Source organism: Protopterus annectens, chromosome 2.part0 (assembly GCF_019279795.1).
Source record: "Protopterus annectens isolate FY-2018-M chromosome 2.part0, PAN1.0, whole genome shotgun sequence".
Classification (NCBI taxonomy): Eukaryota; Metazoa; Chordata; order Ceratodontiformes; family Protopteridae; genus Protopterus; species Protopterus annectens.
In genome coordinates this window covers 1,149,531,637-1,149,554,479 of record NC_056728.1, presented here as the reverse complement: position 1 = coordinate 1,149,554,479, position 22,843 = coordinate 1,149,531,637, and the positions used below count along the sequence as shown (strand labels likewise).

The following is a 22,843-nucleotide window of genomic DNA, read 5'->3' as shown; positions in this document are numbered from 1 at the left end:
TTGTGCATACTTGGACATACTAGAAAAGGGATCACTGGGGAAAATGTTTCATTTTGGTGCTTGTGGATATCTGTTTAAACTACTGAAGGTATCACTAGGGGACATGCTTTCTTTTGGTTCTTGTGAATACTGTGTGTGGAATGGAGGTGGGAGTGTTTGGTACTGCAAATTGTTTTAGGCCCTGCTTATTTTATATCCACAGCTACTGCATGTGTTATTGCTCCCTGTTATGGACTACTGGCTGTAAGCAAACTTCTTTGGGCATGCTCAGTAAAAGAAAATGAAGCTTCTGACAGATGCTTTGTGAAGTCAGCATTACCGGCTGGCCTGCTTCACTTTACCTGAATAAAGATAATACACCTGCTTTCTTCCAAAGAAAGTAGGTATGTTATCTTTGTTTAGGCAATATGTTAGAAAAAAAACTGGTTGTTTTAGTAATGAATTAAAGTATTTAAGTGTGGTTGCGGTTTGAATGAACAGTCTGATGAAGCAATGGTTACCATTGCGAAAGCGCTCACCATTTTGTATTAAAAAAGAAGATTTTACTTTGTCATGGTTCAGCTTCTTTATTCTAGCTACCTTCCTATTGGGCACCTGTGTTTCAACATTTTCAACTTCTGGGCTGGTTTGGATTTATTTGTTTGCTGCTTGTAAAAAAAAAAAACATTAAATGAACACAATTCCTTTCCTTTCATGTCAGTAATGCTTAGCATATCAGTGTCCGTCATGCTACACCACAACTTCTTACTGTGATCCTTACCACAAGTGCTAGACCTCTTTAAGAATCCTCGGGTATGTGTGGAAAGCTGACATTGGGTATGTAGTAGTGGCACTGTGCAGGTGCACTGTGTCTTTGAACAAGGATATCAGATATAAACTGCATTACACTTTAGTACAGACTAACATCAGGGACTGTCTAATGACATTATATGTGTCAGACTGTTGGGCACTGATACAGCACATCTAAAATATGCACTGATTTTTTTTTTTTTTATGTTGCATAATAATTTTTCTGTAAGTGGTTCGTGGTAGATAGACAGATAGACAGATAGATAGATAGATAGATAGATAGATAGATAGATAGATAGATAGATGATAGATAGATAGATAGATAGATAGATAGATAGATAGATAGATAGATAGATATACTTGCCAGGTAGGACAAATGAAAAAGATTCACATTACGACTGCAGAGAAATTCTTCTCTGAGACTTGAATATTTCCATATCGCTGGTCAGAACAGCCTGGCTAATGATCATTAATGAATTATTTAACCACTTAGTAAGCTGTACAAAACAGGCTGTTTTGACTTGTAATAAACTTGTTAAATATTTTGCATATTTGTTGTGCAACAAGTTGTTAGGAATAACGTAACCTAATGCCCTGCGAACCCTAAAAGAAGTATAGATTTATATGGTTCCTGTTCTCGAAACACAGTCCATACTTATTTTGTGACAACTACATTTAAATACTGCTGTCTACTCTTTAACATATCAATAAAGTTTCTTGCTGCTGTATAAAACTTAAGAAAAAAAAATTCAGCACCACAATTAATATACTAGGTCTATCATTTATCCAAGCATTAGGCACAAAAGTGGAAAAGAGTCCACATAATAAGGTAAGTCACGTAACATTCTAGGTAGCCCCTACTGCTGCCTCTCAAAAGACAGAAAGTTTTGTGGTCCTGCCTTCTTTTGTGCCCGAGCTTGGAATTAACCAGACATCTGGCATACTAACTGATATTTTTCTTTGTCTTTTTGAATCATGACATCTCGCCCTGATCCTAAATGCCCTGTGAGTGAACATTTCTTTGTTGTATAAAACCTAGTCCTGGGTTATTCCCAGAAATGCAGCTGTGACTGTATTTCCTTATTAACGTAATTTACTTAGAAAAATTAATGCCACGGTGGTACGGCAGTAGCGTTGTTACCTCACAGCAAGAGGTTCTCCCGTTCGATTCTCGGCATGGCTTGGGAGTGCCTTCTGTGTGGAGTCTACATGTCCTCCCCAAGGTTGGGTAGCGTTTGAAAGGCATGCGTGTGTAAATGGGCATGCCTTCGTTGAAGGTTGGGTGTCGAGCTGGCACCTTGGCGTTTCGTAAAAATCTACTGCCAGTCATTAGAGGACCGGAGTTCTGCTGTGGCAACCCCTTACCGGGAAAAAGCCGAAAGACAAACAACAACAACAACTTAAAAAATTAAACTTGCATGACAACATTTTTGGAGTTCTTTAAGGAGCGAGAACACTAAAAAGATGTTGTGTCTCTCCATGTGTTCAGACTGAAGAACAGCACGATGTGTCTTGTCAATTTATGATTTTATGGTTCCTAATAAAAAAGTCATAAAATACAGTATCTTCAGAAGTGTTTTAACCAAAATATTTATCATTTCAGAATCATAAGTGTAACCCAAGGGAAAAACAAGCATCTCAGAATACACATAGCTAAGATTTAATGTAGGTCAGAAAGACGATGAAGAGACAGAGTGGTGCCTGAATTATGCATGTTTCTTTTTTTCTTCAGGGCAGAAGCTGAAAACAGTTGCTGTTGGGCATGGTCTAACAGTTTGTATCATGGATTCAGTTGGCAAGCAAGAACATATTAAGTAACCTGGAAGACTTCCTAGGTTAATATTAGACAAAAAAGAAATAATACATTGGGTACTGTCTTCTCATATCTCCTCTAAATTGCATATCTGAGTCACCTCCCAGGAAAAGAGAATCCAAATGTTGTCACAGGCTACAAATACTTCAAAGAACTCTTTTTGCAGCATAGAAATATTTTTATGAAATATCTCACTTGATATAATTCACCATATTTTAAAGAAATTTGAGCTGATCAATGCAGTTTCACCATTCTGTAACAAATATATATAATCTTCATATTTATTTAACAGCAGAATAAAACAGATGTGGTTATTTGTTTGTGACACTGACAAAGCCATTGAACTGGTGCTGAAAATTAAAATATGGACATGCGTTGATAAAAAACAGTTTAGACAGAAACTAAAAGCCTAGATATATTCATTACCTAATAAGAAAAGCTTTTGTTTTTATTTGTACTCTGTCTGACTATATGTGTTTATATGAGTATATAAGCAATGTTTGAACTGAAAAAAATGTCAACACTCACTCTGTTGGTTTCAACTCAGACTTCACTAAACTTGAACAACCAAAAAGCAGAATATCAGCAAACTGCAAAAGGAAAACAAGCACTCATGTTTTGTAATCTGTTAACAAAAAAAAACATCCCTAACAGTAACAAAAGGCCAAATTTTGGGGAAAAGTAGTGCTTCGCCTCCCCTGCTCCAGCTTATTCATGTGTGTTTACCCTCATTCCTGCCCTTACCCCAAACCTGCACATTACCTTACAAAAAAATGTCCCTAGTAGCACGATTTATCATCACACATTTCCCAAACATTACCAACATCCACAAACCTAATCCTATCCCCTTACCTAACCCTTGCTCTAACCCTAACCTACAAACACTCACATAAACACACATATTCCTAATATTGAAACTTACAATATATCTGAAAGTTTTAGCATTCACACAGTGATGCACACATGCACACACACTCACACACACACACTTACCTAAATCCAAAGCACAACTAATTGACATAAATGAATATTGTAATTCCTACACGATGAAACTGATGTAAAAACACAGCAGTTTAGTCTTATGACATATGCTGTCTTTACTGAGGTAGTATTTCCTCTAATTTCCAGTTTTATAGCACAGCTGTTCCTGTCACATTGTTTCTCTGAGGTATGCATGCAGAATAGACAATGAGATTGCTATCACACAACTTGTTTTTGTGGATCTTTTTACTTTACAGTGCTTCTGTTATTGCTCTACTATGTTCAGACAAGAGCGCTGCTGCATGTTTGTGCCTGCTGCTGTTGCCGAGAATGTTACCATTAACGTTTACTTTGAGGAAATGACTTTTTAATGTTAATTAGGGTGTTTATTATCAGTGCCAATGTCATCACCGTGTTATAGTTACATTGGCTATATGTCTTTGCACTTACCTTGTGTCACCATGTTAAGTAATGTGCAAAGATTGACTTCTTGCATCTGAACTTAACCAAAAGCTACATTAGAAGTATGAATTATTGTAATTAGTAACAGCCATGGACATCACTTAATTTGCCCATATTTCCTTCTGTAAAGATACAGCTGTAAGTGCAATTTACATAACACTGGCTATTTAAGGCTAAGTCAGAACATTAAAACATCATTGGACTTGAATGAAAAATCTACTGGCAGATATTTATATACGTTTATGTACATTGTATGTATATATGCATAGACATACATAAATGCATCACACATGCTCAACTTATGCATATATATTTATATGTGTGTGTATATGCATGTATAGACAAATATCTGTGTGTGTGTGTGTGTGTGTGTGTGTGTGTGTGTGTGTGTGTGTGTGTGTGTGTGTGTGTGTGTGTATATGCGCATCTGTGTACGATGAATGAGACACATACAGTATATATTTTCAAACATATACGTATACAGGGTCTATGTCAACTTACTGAAAAGCAATATACTGAAAATCATAATACTAAGTGTACAGTGCTGAAATGTCAAAATGCTGAAATGTTTAAATCAAAATATCTACTTCCCTACATGTGTAGACAGCTGTTCTTACATCACCCCTGCAAGATCCATGTTAGCGCTTCCTGGTTTCTCTTGTCAGGTGAGTGCTATGATTTGTCAACTCTCTGTGCAGTCCAGCAGTGTGCAGTGGAGCAGTGTACATATGCAGTACATGTAGAATATTACTAGCTGTATTGAGCTCAACACTGTAAAGTTTAGGCATTTTGATATTTCAGGATTTTGCATTCAGTATTATGGCTTTCAGTAAACTACTACTAAATAATATATAAACATGCACTACATACATATATCCATATCTACTATGTATATATATATATATATATATATATATATATATATATATATATATATATATATATATGGGGTTCCGTTCAAAATTTGGAAGCTCAAAACTTCAAATTTCATATGATCGAAGATCATATGTTCAAAGTTTCAAAACTTCAAAGTCCTGAATGGAGATCGGCATATAGCGCAGACTGGGAGATTTCCCTTGTCCTCACTGTAATGCGATCTTGGAGTGGGTATATTTAAGTTGTGGGGGGTGCAGGGAGGTGCAGCCCCCCTGCATACACATGTTTTAGTGTGTTGGGTGGTGTTTTGGGGGGGGGGGGTTAACAATTTCAAGATTCCAAGATCTCGATATTCTGAAACTCGAGATTTTGGGATTTCGTAGTGAACCTATATATATATATATATATATATATATATATATATATGTGTGTGTGTGTGTGTGTGTGTGTGTGTGTGTGTGTGTGTGTGTGTGTGTGTGTGTGTGTGTGTGTGCGTATTCATATGTGGTGTGGCTACATAAGAAGGTATAGCAATTTTACAGTTTTTATATATGTATATAAGGATATAGCTTGTTATTTATTTATTTATTTTAGTTTGATGACCAGGGAAATCCACTGGGCCAAGAAGAGCCCATTTTCAGTGGAGGCCCGGGGAGAAAAGCTCCAAGCAGAATTAAATACAGTATTCACATGCTGCATGTTACACATAATATTGAAATTGTACAGCATGCAAAACACAGCATATAGTTATTGAACATGGTAGTTTAGGTGCACTGTGAGGGTTGAGAGAGCATGCAGGAGCTGTAAAGAGAGGTACAGCAAGGTAGGGGACTGTCTTGTACACTGAGCATTGGGAAAGTAGCATACATGTATTGAGAAGCAGAGGGCTGAAGTATCTGCATATAGATATTGGGCATAGTAGCTTAGGTGCACATTGAAAGTTGAGAGAGCATTCAGCTACTGCAAATAGTAGTACATTATAGCAAGTGTACTGTCCTATACATTGAGCACTGAGAAAGAAGCAGTAATATATACATGGTAGGGTGTAGATTCCCAGAGTGGGGGATAGTATATACGTTATGTATGAATAGTTAAAATCTTATCTTTTTCTTTCAGGCCCTCCTGGAAAACGAGGCAAGAAGGGTCGCAACGGAGAACCAGGTAAGCTGAAACTTCATGACGCACACAGTGTAGCCTTCAGCAGTTTTTTTCTCCCTGATGACTTGGCCATTCACATGTATCTCTTTTCTGGTAAAGTGTAAACCAGAATGCATGATGGCACAACTTCCTGCTCTTAGTCAGGCATGGCAACCATGTCTGCTGTGTTTGAGCTCTATTTGGAATTAGGCCACTTTGCTGGTTTGCCTTGCACATCAAAGGAATTTGCTGACAGAGTCTGGACACTGTTATCTTTATATATTTCTGCAATAGAGCATTTTATAAGAAAACAAGTTTATTTTACTAAAAAAGTCAACTTTTCTTTTTGAAAGAAAAGGATCTTGCCTTCGAGACAAGGCTGGCAGCTACAGTGACTTAGCTGAGCTTCTGTGGGGGGGATTAGCTTTTTTTCACTCTTTTTTGCACTATATATTAGGCAGTATAGACCAGACAATGAACATTCACACAGACAACAAACACACAATGAACACTCATACAGATAGACAATGAGCACTCACACACAATGAGCACTCATATATCTACCTGGTGAGGTATTTAACATGGCCTGCAGCAGACATCTGTGCAAATCAGGTACTGAAGATATTACCACATTGTGTTGCAAACATCAGACACTCTGTATTGGCACTTATATACACATCTGCATGTGGTTGTGAAGCAATTCAACAATTTAAAAGAAGTTTGCATTTATAATTTGTTTGCTTTGTCTTCCTCAGTGTCTTTACCGTCAGTGCCATTTCATATGCAGGCAAAGTCCAGTCATTAGCAGTTCTCTTACTAGTGAATTTCTGAAGATAGAAGCAATGTATATCACTGATTACTGTCAGATATACTGTCCAGTGATGCAGTGACATATCCTATGGTATTGTAACAAACCTTGTGTCTCCACTGCCTCATAGCCTACACAATGAATGAAAACACCATGCCATATGGCATTTTTTTGAAGACGCAACAACTGCACTGGACAAGGGATTGATCAAGTAAGACACATGTGATACTGTCCTCCACACTGGACAAGGACTGATCAATCATGACACGTGACACTGTCCCCCACACTGGACAAGGGACTGATTAGTCGTGACACGTGACACTATCCCCCACACTGGACAAGGGACTGATCAGTCGTGACACGATCCCCCACAATAGTATTAATGTTAAACGTTTTCATCTCTGCAGTAATAGCTGCATAGTTTATTGGGTAAGTAATGGGTTATAAGGGAAAACACAGAGCACAATAACAACAGGTTATCTCTGTAAGCCAACTGTTGAGTCCAAAACTCTATGTATCTTCCAGGAACTAACTGTATTTTTTAAAACTATCACCATAGAGTCAGTTAGCAAAATACACTGCTTGCTACAAGCTAGAAAACAAAATTATTTCCACTAAGGATGGAGAACTAGTTAAAATTCAGTCAGTATTTGGTATAATGAGAACTTTCTCACCTTCAGTGTCACAAAGTGTAGTATTGTTAATGCTGGAGGAAAAAAAAGAAATATACTTTGATTATAACATCTGTAGAGAAATATAACAGGAAGAAAATGAAGTAACGTCTGCAAATTATTATAGGCGACAACCAAAGTGGTGATGTGTGTGTTAGTAATACACCTCATTGTGAAAGTAAAAGCTGTACATCACAGGATATCACTGGATCCATATAGATTTCACTCGTTATCCAGCTACAGAGAAGAATGGGAAATTCTGCACCCTAAAAACAAGCCGCTTCATATAACATGACATAGTTGGATGGAAAATGTACACCACTGCGACAAATTATACTACTTTCTGTCCTCTATATTGTACAGAATACATAGGCGGAACCTAGGCTTGTCTAATAAAGTAATGACTCTATCACACAAACTGCTTAGGGGAGCCTGCACTGGCTTATAAACTCATCGATCTTTGAGTTGTAGAGATAACATAGGGGGAAGTTTTGTATGTCTTATGAATTCATGACTCTCTCTATCATACAGACTATTTAGTGGGAACTTGTGCTTGTCTTATGAAGTCCTGAAAGTCTGTGTCATAAAGACTACATAGGAAAAACGTATGCTTGTCTAATAAAATCATGACTCTCTGTATCACACAGACTACTTTGGGGGAAACTGTGTTTGTCACGACTGACCTAGTACTTTTTAGAAAACTTAGGCCTAGAATGTGCAATGAACAGAGCCAGTACAAATCTCTATAATAAATTGTTAAAAGTTAACATAAATAAGAAGACAAAATACAAGAGATTCATTGTCCAATGCCTAAAAAAACTTTAGAATAAATTACTAGCCACAGTAATGTTAAGTATAATACAATGGTTATGATTACTGCTTCATATTTCTTGGTTCTCAAGTACGGATGCCATCTGGAGTGCCTTCTGTGTGAGATCTACAAGTACTTGCAATGTCTGCAAATATATATTTTTCCAGGTGCTCTGGTTTTCTTGCATATCCCAAAGACAGGCTGTTAGGTGAAGTGGTTGTCCTTGTATTTGCAGTTATTCTTTGTGAAGTGTGAGAGTATGAATATGCATCCTGCAATAAACAAACAGCTCCATCCAGAACATTTCCTCCAGCTTGTCCCCCCTGTTTATCTGGGTAGGCTATAATTCCCCCATATCCTCAAAGTTAATAATAGGCATAATAAAGGGTGAATGAATAAAAATAAGCATTTCATTAATGGTCTCTTTGTAAGTAGAATTTGTTTACATTGATAACTCCATTAAAACAGAAAATTGCAACATAACAAAATGGCAGCCAAGCTTCACAAGATCTGTAAGCTTTGCACTCACAAAAAAAAAACAATGAACCTGTTCTCATCTAAACTTACAGCAATCCATTTGGGTATAATTGTGGAAAATCCCTTAGCCTTCTGTTCTTACCGTAGTGTAGTATATGTGTCACCCCAATATAAGTCAAGGGAAACTTAGTGGTTAATTTTAATTACTTGTTATGATGATATATAAATCTTTTCTGTCACATACAGGAACTAGCCAGATGAACAGTGAGTGATTGGTTGAGACCAAATTATTATGTTGCTGTAGAGAATGCTCATATTATCGTATATTTACTGCATCATTATGTGAATGACCTATAATGCATATGCTGTATGACCTGAATAAGTAATGTCATGCTAACTGTCACAGCTGCTCTCACTAATGAAACTGAGCATTTGATAATGTTGTTGCATGTGAAGTATGTGAGACTATGACACCCACAGCCATTGGAACTAAGCTGTTGCCAAATCCACTTCAGACGATGCATTAATTTGTTACAGGTCTGTAATTGGCCTTAACATTTAATTTCCTGATTCACAGATTTTTGTTTTATTGATGAAATGCTGAGGATCATATCTATCAGTAACCCTTTAATTGTCCTGTACAGATTTGCCTGGCACTGCCCACTGTCCCAGGAATAAATTTGTAAGCTTTCTATATGAAATACATGCATTCAGGAGTCTAGGTAAACAAATTATTGTCTGCACATGTGATACAGCAACTGAAAGTGTAAAATTTATGGCTCATCCTTATGGCTAATCCATATGACAAGACAGTAGCTGTTTAGGAGGGTATTCTACAAAGACAAAGGATATTTCAGCTATATGAATACTCAGGATTTATCATAGTAAGCATTGATTGTTTTCCCTCTGGACCCCTCATGAAAAGACATTTACATTCAGTTTGAGTTATCTGATGTGAAAAGCATAAATTTCTTCTTACAAAAATTATCTAAGTTACCAGTAATGACAGCATAACCTTTATGTCATAAACATGTATAAAGCAATTTCAAAACTAACATGACCTTCTCAAAGGATCTATGCAGGGGAAATGTGCCCAGTAATAGTTTTACAACAAAACTGGTTATACTTCTTAAATTTAGCCTCAAATAATGGAGAAGAGTAACTTCCCCGTGAAACTGACCTCCACTGAAAAACTAAAAACTGTCTTATTTTATGGCTGTTTTGAGTAAATACACCACAGTTGTCATCGTCACTGGTAACTTTAGATGATACAAATTCACAGATGCTACAGTCTGGTAATACAGGACAAAGTATTTGGTAACGTTTGACAGTACACGTTTAATAGTGACTTAAATATGAACACAGTGTGTGTGCGTACTCCAACAACTTCAGATAAACCCAAGCATTAGAAGTATTTTGATTTTTTTGCATTGCTTCCCCCCTCTGCTTTCTAGCTCTACTTTGACCTTGGCTATTTTTCCTGGTTACTGTGTCAGCAGAGACCCAAACCCCACAATTGTTCCTTTCTATTATCTGGTGAACCCTCCCCAACTTCTCAGGAATTCAAACTTGCACTGATCATCTGTAGCTTTTGGGGAGCAAGGAATCCCTTTGGGAGGTACAGTACATGGCACTAGGAGCCCTCTTTTGTGCCATAGCTGGTCAAAAGTCCTCAGCTAGTCCTATCACCCACCTCATGCTCATGTAATCACACATTAGGTTAAGCAAACAATGAGGCATGGCCTGTGAAAACATATCTGCCCCAGGCATTAGAGCAGTCATGCAGCCTCAACCATATTCCATGTCCATCCCAGTCAGCTTTTGGAACCCTAACCTCCACCAGAGTTCAGTGAGAGATCTGCCCAATATGCCTCTTCCTCAGGGTAGGGAAGTCCATCCATCCTGCCAGCTCCATCAGACACCTGAGTCATTACTCAGTCTTGGGTTCCCTGGGCCATATTCTGTACTTTGTCCCTCTGTGCCACCACACTGGGATTAAATATGTTTTCATTTTCATTCATGCTTATTCCTGCATTTTTATTTATTTAGTTATTTGACATTTGTTTACTGGGAAAATCTGAATGGACAATAATCTCTTTTCAGCAGAAGCCTATGGAGAAGAGCTTCACATTTCAATCAATTTTGCAAATGGATAACACTACATTTCTACATAAGAAAACAATATTTACAACAGTTATTACAATGATGTACACTGGGCATGGATAGAATCAATTAAATGCTACAGGTTATCCATGCTGCAAGAGCAGTAGAGCAAACCCCACATATTGGAAGAGAAAATGCTGTGATAATGAAGCTAGGACAAAAAATATAAATGTATTCCTACGCAGTATGCAGGCGAAACGAAAAAGAGGGCGTAACATTTTATAAATCTTCAAAGGCAAGTATGCTTAAAAAAGGCAAATATTACTTGAGAAGGTATGAGAGGTAATTGTAGAAAAGCGGAGGTAAAAGCATAAGAACAGATGGACAGGGAAGGAGGTTTGCTAGTAAGGGAAGTCTGAAGGATGAGAAATGAAACAGAGAGATGTGAGGTGCGGATATAAGCCTCTCCCATGGGGAACTAGGCTGGGTTTAAGTATTACTAATCAGTCTTTCTGTACCGTGCACAGGAGAATAATAAAGGCTACTGTATCTCTGTTTTTGGATTATGCAACTAACAATTCCCTCAAAAATATCATGCCTCTGCAGACTTAGTTCTACTCTACAGAAGGTAAAATATCTAGTAATTCTTTACAAAACAATGTGTTGATTTTTCTCTCAGGACTTTAAAACTGGCTTAGAACAGATCCCTTCCTTCTAATTTGAGTTAAAAAAAAAAACTTGCAGCTGAACTATGCTGACATAATAATGACAGAATTATAGCTATGAACAGATGGAAGACCCTCAGGCTGATTGGCGTTCTGGCAAATGGAGATAAAAATGGCTCCTTGTTCAGGTCTGTTAAAAAAACAATGAATTTCTAATAGATTGAAAGGCTGCTAATGACAACAAACAGTTTAAATTACAATAGTGTCAAGTAATTCTTCAAGTGAAACTAGGAATCTTCCTTCAGTGCCTATAATTATGCATGCAGAAAGTCAAACATACTTTATTCTCTACGGCATACAAAAAAGAAACAGATTTCTATTGATAACACAGGTTTTTTTCCCTTAACCGATATTTTCAATGTATAATCGGAAAAGTAAAGAAATATTTCCTTTAGCTGTTTGATGATTGGTTCACACAAACAGTAATAAATCTTATTTTGAATATAAACTATATAAAGAGACTCAGAATCAGACTTTCTGGACAGATGTTAAGTTTTGATTCATTACACAAGCTGGAATCTAAATGTAAGGTTTATATTTGTTGGCTTGAGTTTTTGGATACCAAAACAGTATAGTTTGAATGCATTATTTTTTTTTTTTTTGGGGGGGGGTCAGATTTTGTGGTGTTATTAAGCTATTTGAATGGACGTTGTTTGGATTTTTCATATTGTTAATTTTACCATAGCAATATTTGTCCTTGTAATAACATACGGTGTTACAAATATTTTGAAATGTATTTCATTTAAAGTTAGTGGTTTGAAAAAAATGAGTGTTTTCAGTTACCTTGGAAAATCCTATGTGTCTGTGATCATACTACCACAATTTCACAAGACATGTTCAGTTGCTAAACGAAGGTTTGCAGTTTGTAAAGTCATCCCTCTGTGACATAAGGTTTAAATTACTTCCTTTGCAGTTTTCTTTGTTGAAATCCTCTAAAAAGGCTGTTTTATCAATAACAGTGTATAGCCTTTTAAACCTAACAGTGTCGAAATCAACAAATCCTGTCATTTCTCTGGGACATAGTAGTCACGCAATCATGTGATTTAGATAGGGTGTAAATATGAGCACGCTTCCCCTCACAAATCTATGTGGCTGTTCTCAAAATGTGCATTGCTACTTTTGTTCCAAATACGTGATAAAACATTTTACTGTACTTATCAGAAAATGTAGGGGAGTTCTCCCAGAGACCTAGACAAAATGAATCTAATCAGCAGAAATACCATCTTCGGTCTCCACCTAAAAAGAGGCCATAGGCCTAGTGGAACTAATCTAGTCATCAAAGCATAAAGAAATACATATTTTCTAAGTAGTTAAATTATTAAGCTATAGTCAATGAATCATTTCTCAACAAATCATATATAATCTACAATATTTTTTTCTTTAATTTGTTGGGTTAATTAAATTATCAGCAACTGTGCCTCTTAAAAAAAAAGCATAACATGGTTGTGCATACTGCATGGCTGAGATAACAATTCCCAGGTTAGTAAGTTTGGATATCTTTGAAATGGTGTCATTTCTTGACATGTAAGTGGGCCCATATCTCCAACAGATCAGACTGGGTCAATAAATTTTGCAAACTATTATATAATAATATTGCTAAATTTGCATAAAAGATTTCACACAAAGCTCTCAGTAGTTTCTCACTTTGAAGTTTTAACCTGATTATTTGCCCACAGCAATACACTTTTATGTCATGCTAAAACAAACCCTTATGTTTATGGAAGGTTGTACCTACTGGGATGATATTGTTACACCAGAGGCATTTTCATTAATGTCTGTCACTTTAGCATAGATATGCTGAATGGCAGTTTCAGTGGTTATCAGTTTTTGTGTGCATGTGCTTTCTGTAGAAATTTCACTGGATGCATCAGTTATAAAGTTTTACAGGCTACCTGGGATGGTTGAGGTGTCAGAGAAGTGGAATGTTTGTTTCTTCACTGTCTGCATTACGGTTATATTTAGATTTTTTTTCTGAGCTATGCAAGGCAATGCTACAGACAGGAAGTGAGATGAAATTTTATTGTCAGCAGCCTTTTCCCTTTATCTACAGAGAAAGAGGATGTTGGGATCCAGGGGAGATATTGCCCTCAAAACATTCTTTTAATTATGACAAAAAAGATTAAAAAATCACCCAGCAAGTAAACTGCCAAGAACATAAAATATGAGTATAGCAACAACCAAATGAATGACAGTCAGATGCATGGCAACCATAAAAACTTTCTGAGTTATATGGTCTGAAGAAGCCACTTGTAGTAGTGAAAGCGCTTACTTACTAGCACTTGTTTATTAAAGTTTTTTATGGTTGCCATGCATCTGACTGTCATTCGTACGGTTGTTGCTATTCTTTTATTTATGCTTTTATTCTGTTTCAATAATGGTGTTTTATGTTAATTAATTTGTATTGCTTTGATCTGTTGATTTCACTACTACTAGTGGATTAAGTGTTTTGTCGTTTAACCATCTGGAATAAATCCATACCAGATCCATACCAAACGCCGATCTCACACAGTGTAAGTTTCCCTTAAAATACCCTTACTGTCCAGACAGATTTTTTTAACTACTAGAGCATCTAGTTTGAGGATAGCTGACCTTTGCTCATCAAGTTTCTTGTCTTATTGACCTATTCAATATTTAAATTTCCCTCACTCCTCCCTAGGAGATCAGTAGCCATGGATATGCACTTCCCAACTCTCTGTGGCCAGTCTGGTTGAGATGGGTATTCTGAGGCATTGTAGCAATTGCCTCATGTACACTGACAACCCACTTATTCTTAATAAAATAGATAAAGTATGCGAGCGTTATAAATAAACTTTAATGCTGGAAGCAAAACTCTATCATACAACCAAAACTAATCCTATAGAGGTTGTCAGTAACACTTGCACCATGCCTACTGCACAAGGTAAAGACCCTACACATAAAACTACTTATGCTGCGGCACTTGCAGGTAACCTTCCTAAAACACTAAGACCTCCTGCACAGTGCAGTCAAAAAAAGGGTCCTCATCCATCATGTAAACAATCCATTAAAACACCACCTGCAGCTGCACATAGTAACACTGTATCCAATGCCTCTTCTACTAAGCCCACAAGGCAAACAAGTGCACAGCCAAATTTCCTGGTCATTGGTGATTCTATAGTGAGGCGCATCGATGTCCCCCTCACCAGACTGAGTAAGGAGATAGTCACAGTTAGCTGCCTTTCCAGGGCTAGGATGTATCAAGTCATGTAGGCACTCAGGTCATTGAACCACAAGTACCAGTATGACTCTGTCATAGTCCGTGTTTGTGGTAATGACCTGAGACGTGCCTCCCTTGACTGTATAAAGTGAGACATGATCAAGCTCATTGATTATGTGTCTAGGCAGGTATGAGTCTAGCACTGGGCAGCATACTACCTGCTGCAAGGATGGTGTCAGGTTACCAACAGAAAATGATTGATTTTAACAATTGGCCTAGCTTCTGGTGTCAATTCAAGGGGGGTGGTTACAATATTTGACAGCCTGGGAGGAAAGGGTTGACAGACCACATTGCTTTGACAGGCATGGTCAGCACTTATCCCCTCTAGGCTTTCAGATATTGGCAAAGACTTTTTCCACCCCAATAGTGCCTTTTTTAGGCAATGCCAGACTGTTAAACCTCCCAACTTAACTGAACCAATGAAGGAATATACTGCTCAATGCTAGAAGTCTTAACAATAAACTTCACTTCCTGCAAGCCTTCTCCTCCCTGGAGAGTATAGACATCTCTGTAGTAACAGAGACATGGTTTAAGGTCACCAAGAGTACCCCAACAATGCAAGTTTATAATGCCTTTCACACCTTTAGACTAGCTATTGCACAGGAGAGAACTAAAAGTGGAGGAGCGTCAGTCTATATTAAAAACATCCTCATATCCAAACTAGTTAGTGTATAACCCAGTGGAACTCATACACGTGCAATTTACCATAAACAGGTTCCTGTACCATGTCCTTACAACATATAGTTCCCCCTCCACGTCCCAGGAAACCCATACTACCTATCTCAATGTTCAAGAGTACCTTACCTTTCCACCCAACACGATATTCATGGGAGATCTCAGCTACCCTCCCTATAGACTGGGAATCCTACACCACTCTAATGCACAAGCCCAGTAATTCCTAAACTTTGTTAATACTAAATCCTCCTAACAAGGGTACAAACATCCTTGACTTTGTACTCACAAACATGAGGGGGTGTTAATGTTCCTCATCCAATGTAATGTATTCTAATGTATTCGCTCATCACATCTTATCATAAGGCAGTATTGCTTGAAATAAAAATTAAATCTGAGGATCCAGCAAAACCAAAACCTTTGGGAATTATTCCAAAGTTAACCTCTCTTTACTAAGTGATATCTTGCCTAAATTCCAAGCACTCCCAAACCCAGTAAACACCATAGCATATGTTGAGCTATTTACAAAATCTCCATACAGCCATACTGATAGCTGTACAGAGTGAGCTGTGCCCACTCTTTTGAAGAATAAGACAAACTCAAAAGATAAGACAATCTGATAGAATCATAATATCAATCAATTATACAACAAAAGAAAAAAAATATTGGCCAAGCACTGGAGGAACAAAGCCATATATAAAAAAGCCCCCAACCAATCTAAACAGATAGGCAGCCAAGAGGGTTAATTAATACTTCAAATGCTAAATTTGAAGAAAAAAATAGTTTCTCAGGCAAAGGACAACCACAAAGCTTTCTACAGCTATGTCTGTAAATACACAACAATGCACAGAACTTATGGTAAATGGCATCACCCACACAGAACCAGAGACCATTGCCAACCTTTTGGCTGACAGGTTCAACTCAAATTTCTTCCCTGACTCCTCTCCCAGTAGTCCAAAGGAAATACTGTCTACCAGAATCTCCCCAACCATAACTAGGAAACAGGCCATCAGTGCACTTTCCAAGGCCAAAAACACAGCATTGATGGACCCTAAGAACATCCCAGGATGCTTAATAGTGTGAAACATGACCTTTCTGGTCCACTTGAAACAATTTTCAGCTGCAGCCTACAGTCAGGTTTTGAGCCCAAAGAATGAAAGATGGCTACAGTCATTCCCCTGCACAAAGGAAGTCCAACCACTGATCTGGGTAATTACAGGCCCATAAGTCTGACTATCCTCATATGTAAAGTCCATGGGAAGAATCATCATGGACATGACAAATGAGGACATAGGTAACCTGCAAATGTTGGACCCATCACAGTTCATCTGTGTTAAACAAAGGTCATACCTATTAAATTTGGTGGAATTTGTTGAGAGGGTCACCAATATGTTGGACCCATCACAGTTCAGCTGTGTTAAACTAAGGTCATACCTATTAAATCTGGTGGAATTTTTTGAGAGGGTCACCAAAACATTGGATGAAGGCTACTGATAGGACCCAGGAGGTCAAAATAGATGAGGCCTCCTCTACCAAGAGACCATTCACTAGTGGAGTCCCCCAGGGCTCAGTACTGGTCTAGCTCCTTTTTGGCATCTAATTCTCTGAAATGGAAGTAAATGCTGAAGTTTTATGACCGGCTAGGTTTGCACATGATTACAAGCTAGGGGTTATCTTCGACTCCCATGCAGGCACTAGCATATTTCAACAAGGCCTATCTCTGACTAGCAAATGGTGCCAAACCCATGGTCTTAATCTCAAAGCTAAGAAATGCATAATTGTATCCTTTGGGAAGTCAACCATTCCAGCTAATTACAATGTTGATAATACGCCCCTAAGAGTCGACCCAGTGGTCAAGGATTTGGGTACGCATGTAGACAGTAACCTCATCTTCTACCACAATATGGCCTCAGTGGTGAGGAAATCCTTTTATGTTGCACAACTTTTATGTAAGGGCATGGCATCTAGGCCCAAAGAGGTCAGTAATGCACTGTACTCTGCCTTTATCAGACCAATCAGTGCTCCCTTTGGTATGTAGCTGACCAGGCATATTCAGCAACTAAAGTGACCTTAGAGGCCCCTTACAAAAAGAAAAAAGGCATAATAAACCTGCCTTATGCAGAGTGCCTTAAAGCACTTTCCCTGTACTCAGTCTCCTATAGATTGCTGAGGTGTGATCTATGCCTGGCTTACAAAGCATCTGCAAACCCCAGAGTTATGAATCTCCTGCATATTTGTAAGTCAAATGGTACCAGAAATACAAGGTCTAATGACCTGAATTTTCTCTGTGACTTAAACAGAACATGCAGGACAGACAGATATATGTCCCAGAGACTGCCCAGCCTATGGAGCAGGCTTCCCATCCATATGAAGCTGAGTTCATCTATTACCCGGTTTAAGCCCACCCTAGACCAGTGGATGGGGAATAGGAAGTTTACACTGGGCCTGTCACCCATGTCCCTTAATGGACAGAGGTAGCTTATAAATGCCTGGCCCTCAGTGTTTTACTTGGATACATGACATCATTATTCTTTCAGCAAAACTTGGCTAGTTTTAGAAAGGCCCCCTGGCCATTAGCCAAGTAACAATCTATGAACCTATAAGACATCCTTGTGGCAATGCAGTACCTATGTCTCCACCAAGAGGTGGTATTAGGGCAGGGTCGGGGTTGGGAAAACACCCCTATTGTGTATGTCAAATTGATGAGGAAAACTGATTGGAGGGAGTGTCTTCCTTTCAAGGCTAGGAGAGCAGGTCTCCCTTCAGAGCCCCAGTCTATAGGTTAAGCCTGCCTCACTCGGTAAGAGGGACAGAGTACACTTGGTCACTGCCAGATTAGAAGGATAGGTCTCCTTCAGGCCCTAGGCTGAGAGGTAAATCAGAGACTTCTGCCTGTGATAGAGGCGACCATCTCCACAAGCATTAGTGGATGAGGGCTATAAATGGAGGCACCAAAGCACGCTTATAGCTGTCTGAATAATGGCCCCCTCCACACATGTCTCACCCTGAGCCTGGGTGGAATTCCCACGTCAATGAATAATTGGGCAAGTCTGATTGGAGAGCAAAAAATACCTAGAAAAAATTATAACTATATGTATGAGACGATATAGTCAGACATTATTAAAAACAGTGCAGACCTCATCTTTAACGTCTAAATGTACAGTCCTAATAAATTTTCTCTTAATAAATGGTCTTGGTAGCCTGGATCTTAAGTGCCTGTGTGGAATGTATATAGAGGAAATTATTCAAACCAACTTTTGATTACAAAGTATGAGAGATTATACTAGCCTGTTACATACAAATCAGTTAATAGTTTTGGATATTTTAAACATATATTTCACTGTAAGATACCTTAACACATCAGTTTTATCCAGCTCAATTATTTAGCCAGATCCATAAGATTTGTTCAGTAAGCAATTACTTAGGGCTAACTGTATCAACTGTCAACAATCTACTTAAAAAAACAGCATAAAACATTAGGATAAAGGCAGTAACAAGTTATTTTAAGGGAATTCTTAAGAGTCAGTTATCATGGTATGCACCATGTTCATAAACTATGGTTACAAAGGAGCAGTTTACTCACTAGAATAAACATGAGATATGCAAACACCTTAGCAGGTACTTTCTCAAAATAATTCCACAGTTGGCTGTTGAAATAACAAATTCTGTAATAGAATATTCAATTGATAGCTAATAAAATGTTATTCTCTAAAGAAAAAAAAGTTGAAAAATGTCACCTACACGCCAGGTTTTTCATTTGGCTATCATGTTTTCACTTTCATCAAAAGTCGCTGTGAGGCATTAAAACTAATCAAAAGCCAGTATTACTTCTAGGTTCCATCTGTTTCTTATAACAAGGCTACTGCAGAAAAAAAGCTGTGCCCTTTTAATAATTTTTGAAAGCTGTGCCTTACAAAGTGACTGGGGTATAAATAATTGAAAAAATATGAACAATCATATTCGTTATCTGAGGCACTCCTAATAAGCAGAATTTCCATGCGTGTGCCTTATAAAGCAGGTGATGAAAACAGGATTATGGGGAGGAAGATGACCGTATAAGCTTACTTTTCTTTCCAGAAGTGCAGAAGAGGCTCTAAGGCAAAACAAAAACAAAGTAGTGATTTAGCTGTCAAGTTGTATTTTTTTACCTCCTTCTACGTCTGTGTGCAATTTGCTAAAGTAAAATTGAAGTGTATATAATGCGAGTGTGTTTACAATTTAAAGTACAAAAGAGGCTTGCTTTGCTATGAAAAGTGTTGCATTCTTTTTTTTTGAGTGTTGTATTTTATATATATATATATAAATATATATATATATATATATATATTTTTTTTTTTTTTTTTTTCCAAACAGCCTTCCCTATATTTCTATACCAAATGAGCAAACCATGTGAATTAAAGAATAGTATGTTAAATGTTTTGGCTTTGTAAACAAAGTTAAAAATGATATCAGCTCCCTACCAGTGAATAAACATACATACATAAATAAATAAATAAAAATCAATATCTACTTGTCCACAACAGAGATGTTATTCAGTCATTGAGATCTGATGGAATACAACACAGCTCTTGAACAAAACAATGAATGTCAACCTTTGGTCCGTCAAGAAATTTGGATTGTAATATAAAGTCAGACGTGGATTTCTGTAATCCATGAAAACCCATTCAGTATACTTGTATCATATTGCTGATGAAAAAGAAACTGTCATGTTGTTGAACTTTTTATTTAAGTGTAATAGTTAAAAATAAATGTGAATGGCAGTCAGATGAAGTTTTAGCACCTAGTAAAAAGTTGGCATACCTGAGAAAATGTAAAAACCATTACATTACATCACACGTGAAGCATTCATCATTAAATGTCAGTGAAAGCGTATATATTTACAGCGTCTGGTAGCACTGCACAGTAGTATTTTAGCATTAAAACGATGGGACCCCCCTAATCAAAGGTATTATTTTCTTAAATGCTAACATCTGTGTGAACATATGGTGCTTCTAGTAGGAATACATGAAGTGGGGTATTGCATATGGATGTGTTCTATTATGTGTCCTAAACTGGGATATCTGACACTTCACAACTTTGGCATTGTGAAGCTGCTTTGTTGTTTTAATATTAATATGACACTACAAATATTGTATAATAAGGTTTACAAGGCAGTGTGGTACAACAGAGACAATTGTGAATGCTGAGACTATAGTGTGCTACAGTGGTGGCAATCATGCCTGTACACAATTAAGAAACAAAGCATATAAACATGGGACTATACAATAATAACTGATGTATCAACATTTGGCAGTATCTCAGGCTTCACCATTGTGGTCAGAAAACTAGCTTGCTGGAAACATACACATGTTGTCCATTCCGTCTTATATGTAATTGTGTGTATCAAGTCAGCCTGACTGAGAATATGATGGACTTATTTCCATGCCTGGTTTCTGTAAGACCATTTCTTTTTTTTTTTTAAATTTGTTAACTATATAAGCCCACCGGACATGTGTCTCTTTTAACGGAGTGACCCAGAATTGGTCAAAATCACATAGTCATACAGCTGGCAAATTGAGACTCAGGGATTCAAACCTGGATTATAGGATTCAGCTCAGTAACAGTGGGTAGTCCATTGTTGACTCAACCTCTAGCTGTTTTGTGAAGAGATGCCTCTGACTGTCCTGTTTTAGTAAAGTATCGTTCCTCCCCTACCACCTGGCATGTTATAATAGTAGATACTTGTAAATGTACTTTTATTTGGACTTGAAAATCAATAAGTATTTTTACATATGTCATTTCTTTCCTTATATGAGGTCAGTAGAGTCTCAGTTCTTTTTTCTCTCTCCTTTTCTCTCTCTTTCCCCATGACTACACACTGGATTACTCAAGTTCTGATCAATTTCTGCTTGAGTATTGCTTTTTTACCATTCCTTATGCTCTCACCTGGCTTCACAGTGCTTGAACTAGTCCTTCACCTACCACAGGTTCCCTTCCCATCAAGCATTGCTGCTGCAGCCTGAGGGCATACCCCTCAACTGTCCCTGATTTTGATTCAAATTTTAGCTCAGTCCCTATTAATCCTTCTTAAAACTGGTGTCTTTGGGGAAAAGATGGTTAATAAATAATGTCAATAATTAGAGTTACAGACTTCTTTTACTTCAGAAAATGTATACTAGTTCACATTCTCTTATTCTGTCAATGTCTCAAGTTAATAATACCAACTATTTTAATGTCCCTGATTATTTCTGTATTTGTCCCTGCTTTTGTTGATTATTTCTGGATTTGTCCCTAATTCTGTTGACATTTGTCCCTGATTGGTTGAGAGCTAGTGACACAGATTGGTTGCAGTTCAGTGCTCATTACCGATTGCCCTTTACCTGGGTAGATCGGTACTTTCCCTTTTAGTCATGAAGATCTAGTTTTAATGCGAAAGCATCAGCATGTTATTTTGTAGAAGGCTGGTTGTAGCGAGGGGAGGGGACAGCTAGCTATACTATTGTTCCATAACTTTCCTATTTGTAATTTTCTGCAGGAACAGTGACATGCAGTGGTGCTGCAATGAAATAGATAATCCTGCTCCTTACCCCCACAATGTAAATACATTTTCTCAGTAGCACCACTAGAGGGTGCTGCTGCACCAGCTCAGCTCTGTCCCTCCTCTGAGGAGAAAGCAGTCCACAGACACATCTCTAACCACTGCAATGACATAAACAAGCACACAATGCAGTCTTGAACACCTCCATACCTCTCAACTTCTCAGCACAAGAAATCTGGACAAAGCCAAATATATAATGGTGGACAGAGGGCCAAAAATAGGGGCAGATTTTACGTATTGTCCTGTAAACTTAGAAAGTTGCTAGAAAACAGGTTTTACATTGTTCTGTATTTTCTGAAAGATATGAAGTCTGAAACTCAAATGCCTGTCATTATTTATTATTATTTAATGACTTCAATCTTAAAGATTTTCCAGAAAGACAGAAATTTTATGAGCAATGGACCAAAAATATGAGGGGAAAAATCTGGACAATTTGAGAAAATCTGGACTGGTGAGAGGTATGTACACCTTCCACAGTGCTTTTAACATTCCTTGACTTGCACCCTCTGTATCATGTAGCTGGTTAATATAGATTGACATACCTTAACATACCTCTCAGCTGCTGGTCTGTTCCTCATAAAAGTTGTGGTTTTCTGGCAAATCACCGAGGAGTGAAGTCACTAAATAATGACATGCATTTGAGTTTCATACTTCATATCCTTTGGAAAATGCATGTTAATAGAAATCCTGTTATTCTAGCTACTTT

At 37.6% G+C, this 22,843-nt stretch overlaps 1 protein-coding gene across 2 annotated transcripts in view; it reads left to right on the top strand.

The window, feature by feature from the left end:
- COL25A1 (collagen type XXV alpha 1 chain) overlaps nt 1-22,843 on the top strand; it is a 1,631,546-nt gene that overhangs the window by 830,755 nt on the left and 777,948 nt on the right. For both annotated transcript variants that reach the window (XM_044061344.1, XM_044061342.1), the window contains exon 3: nt 6,038-6,082. In XM_044061344.1, the coding sequence (XP_043917279.1) occupies nt 6,038-6,082 (45 nt within the window). The remainder of the gene's footprint in view (nt 1-6,037; nt 6,083-22,843) is intronic.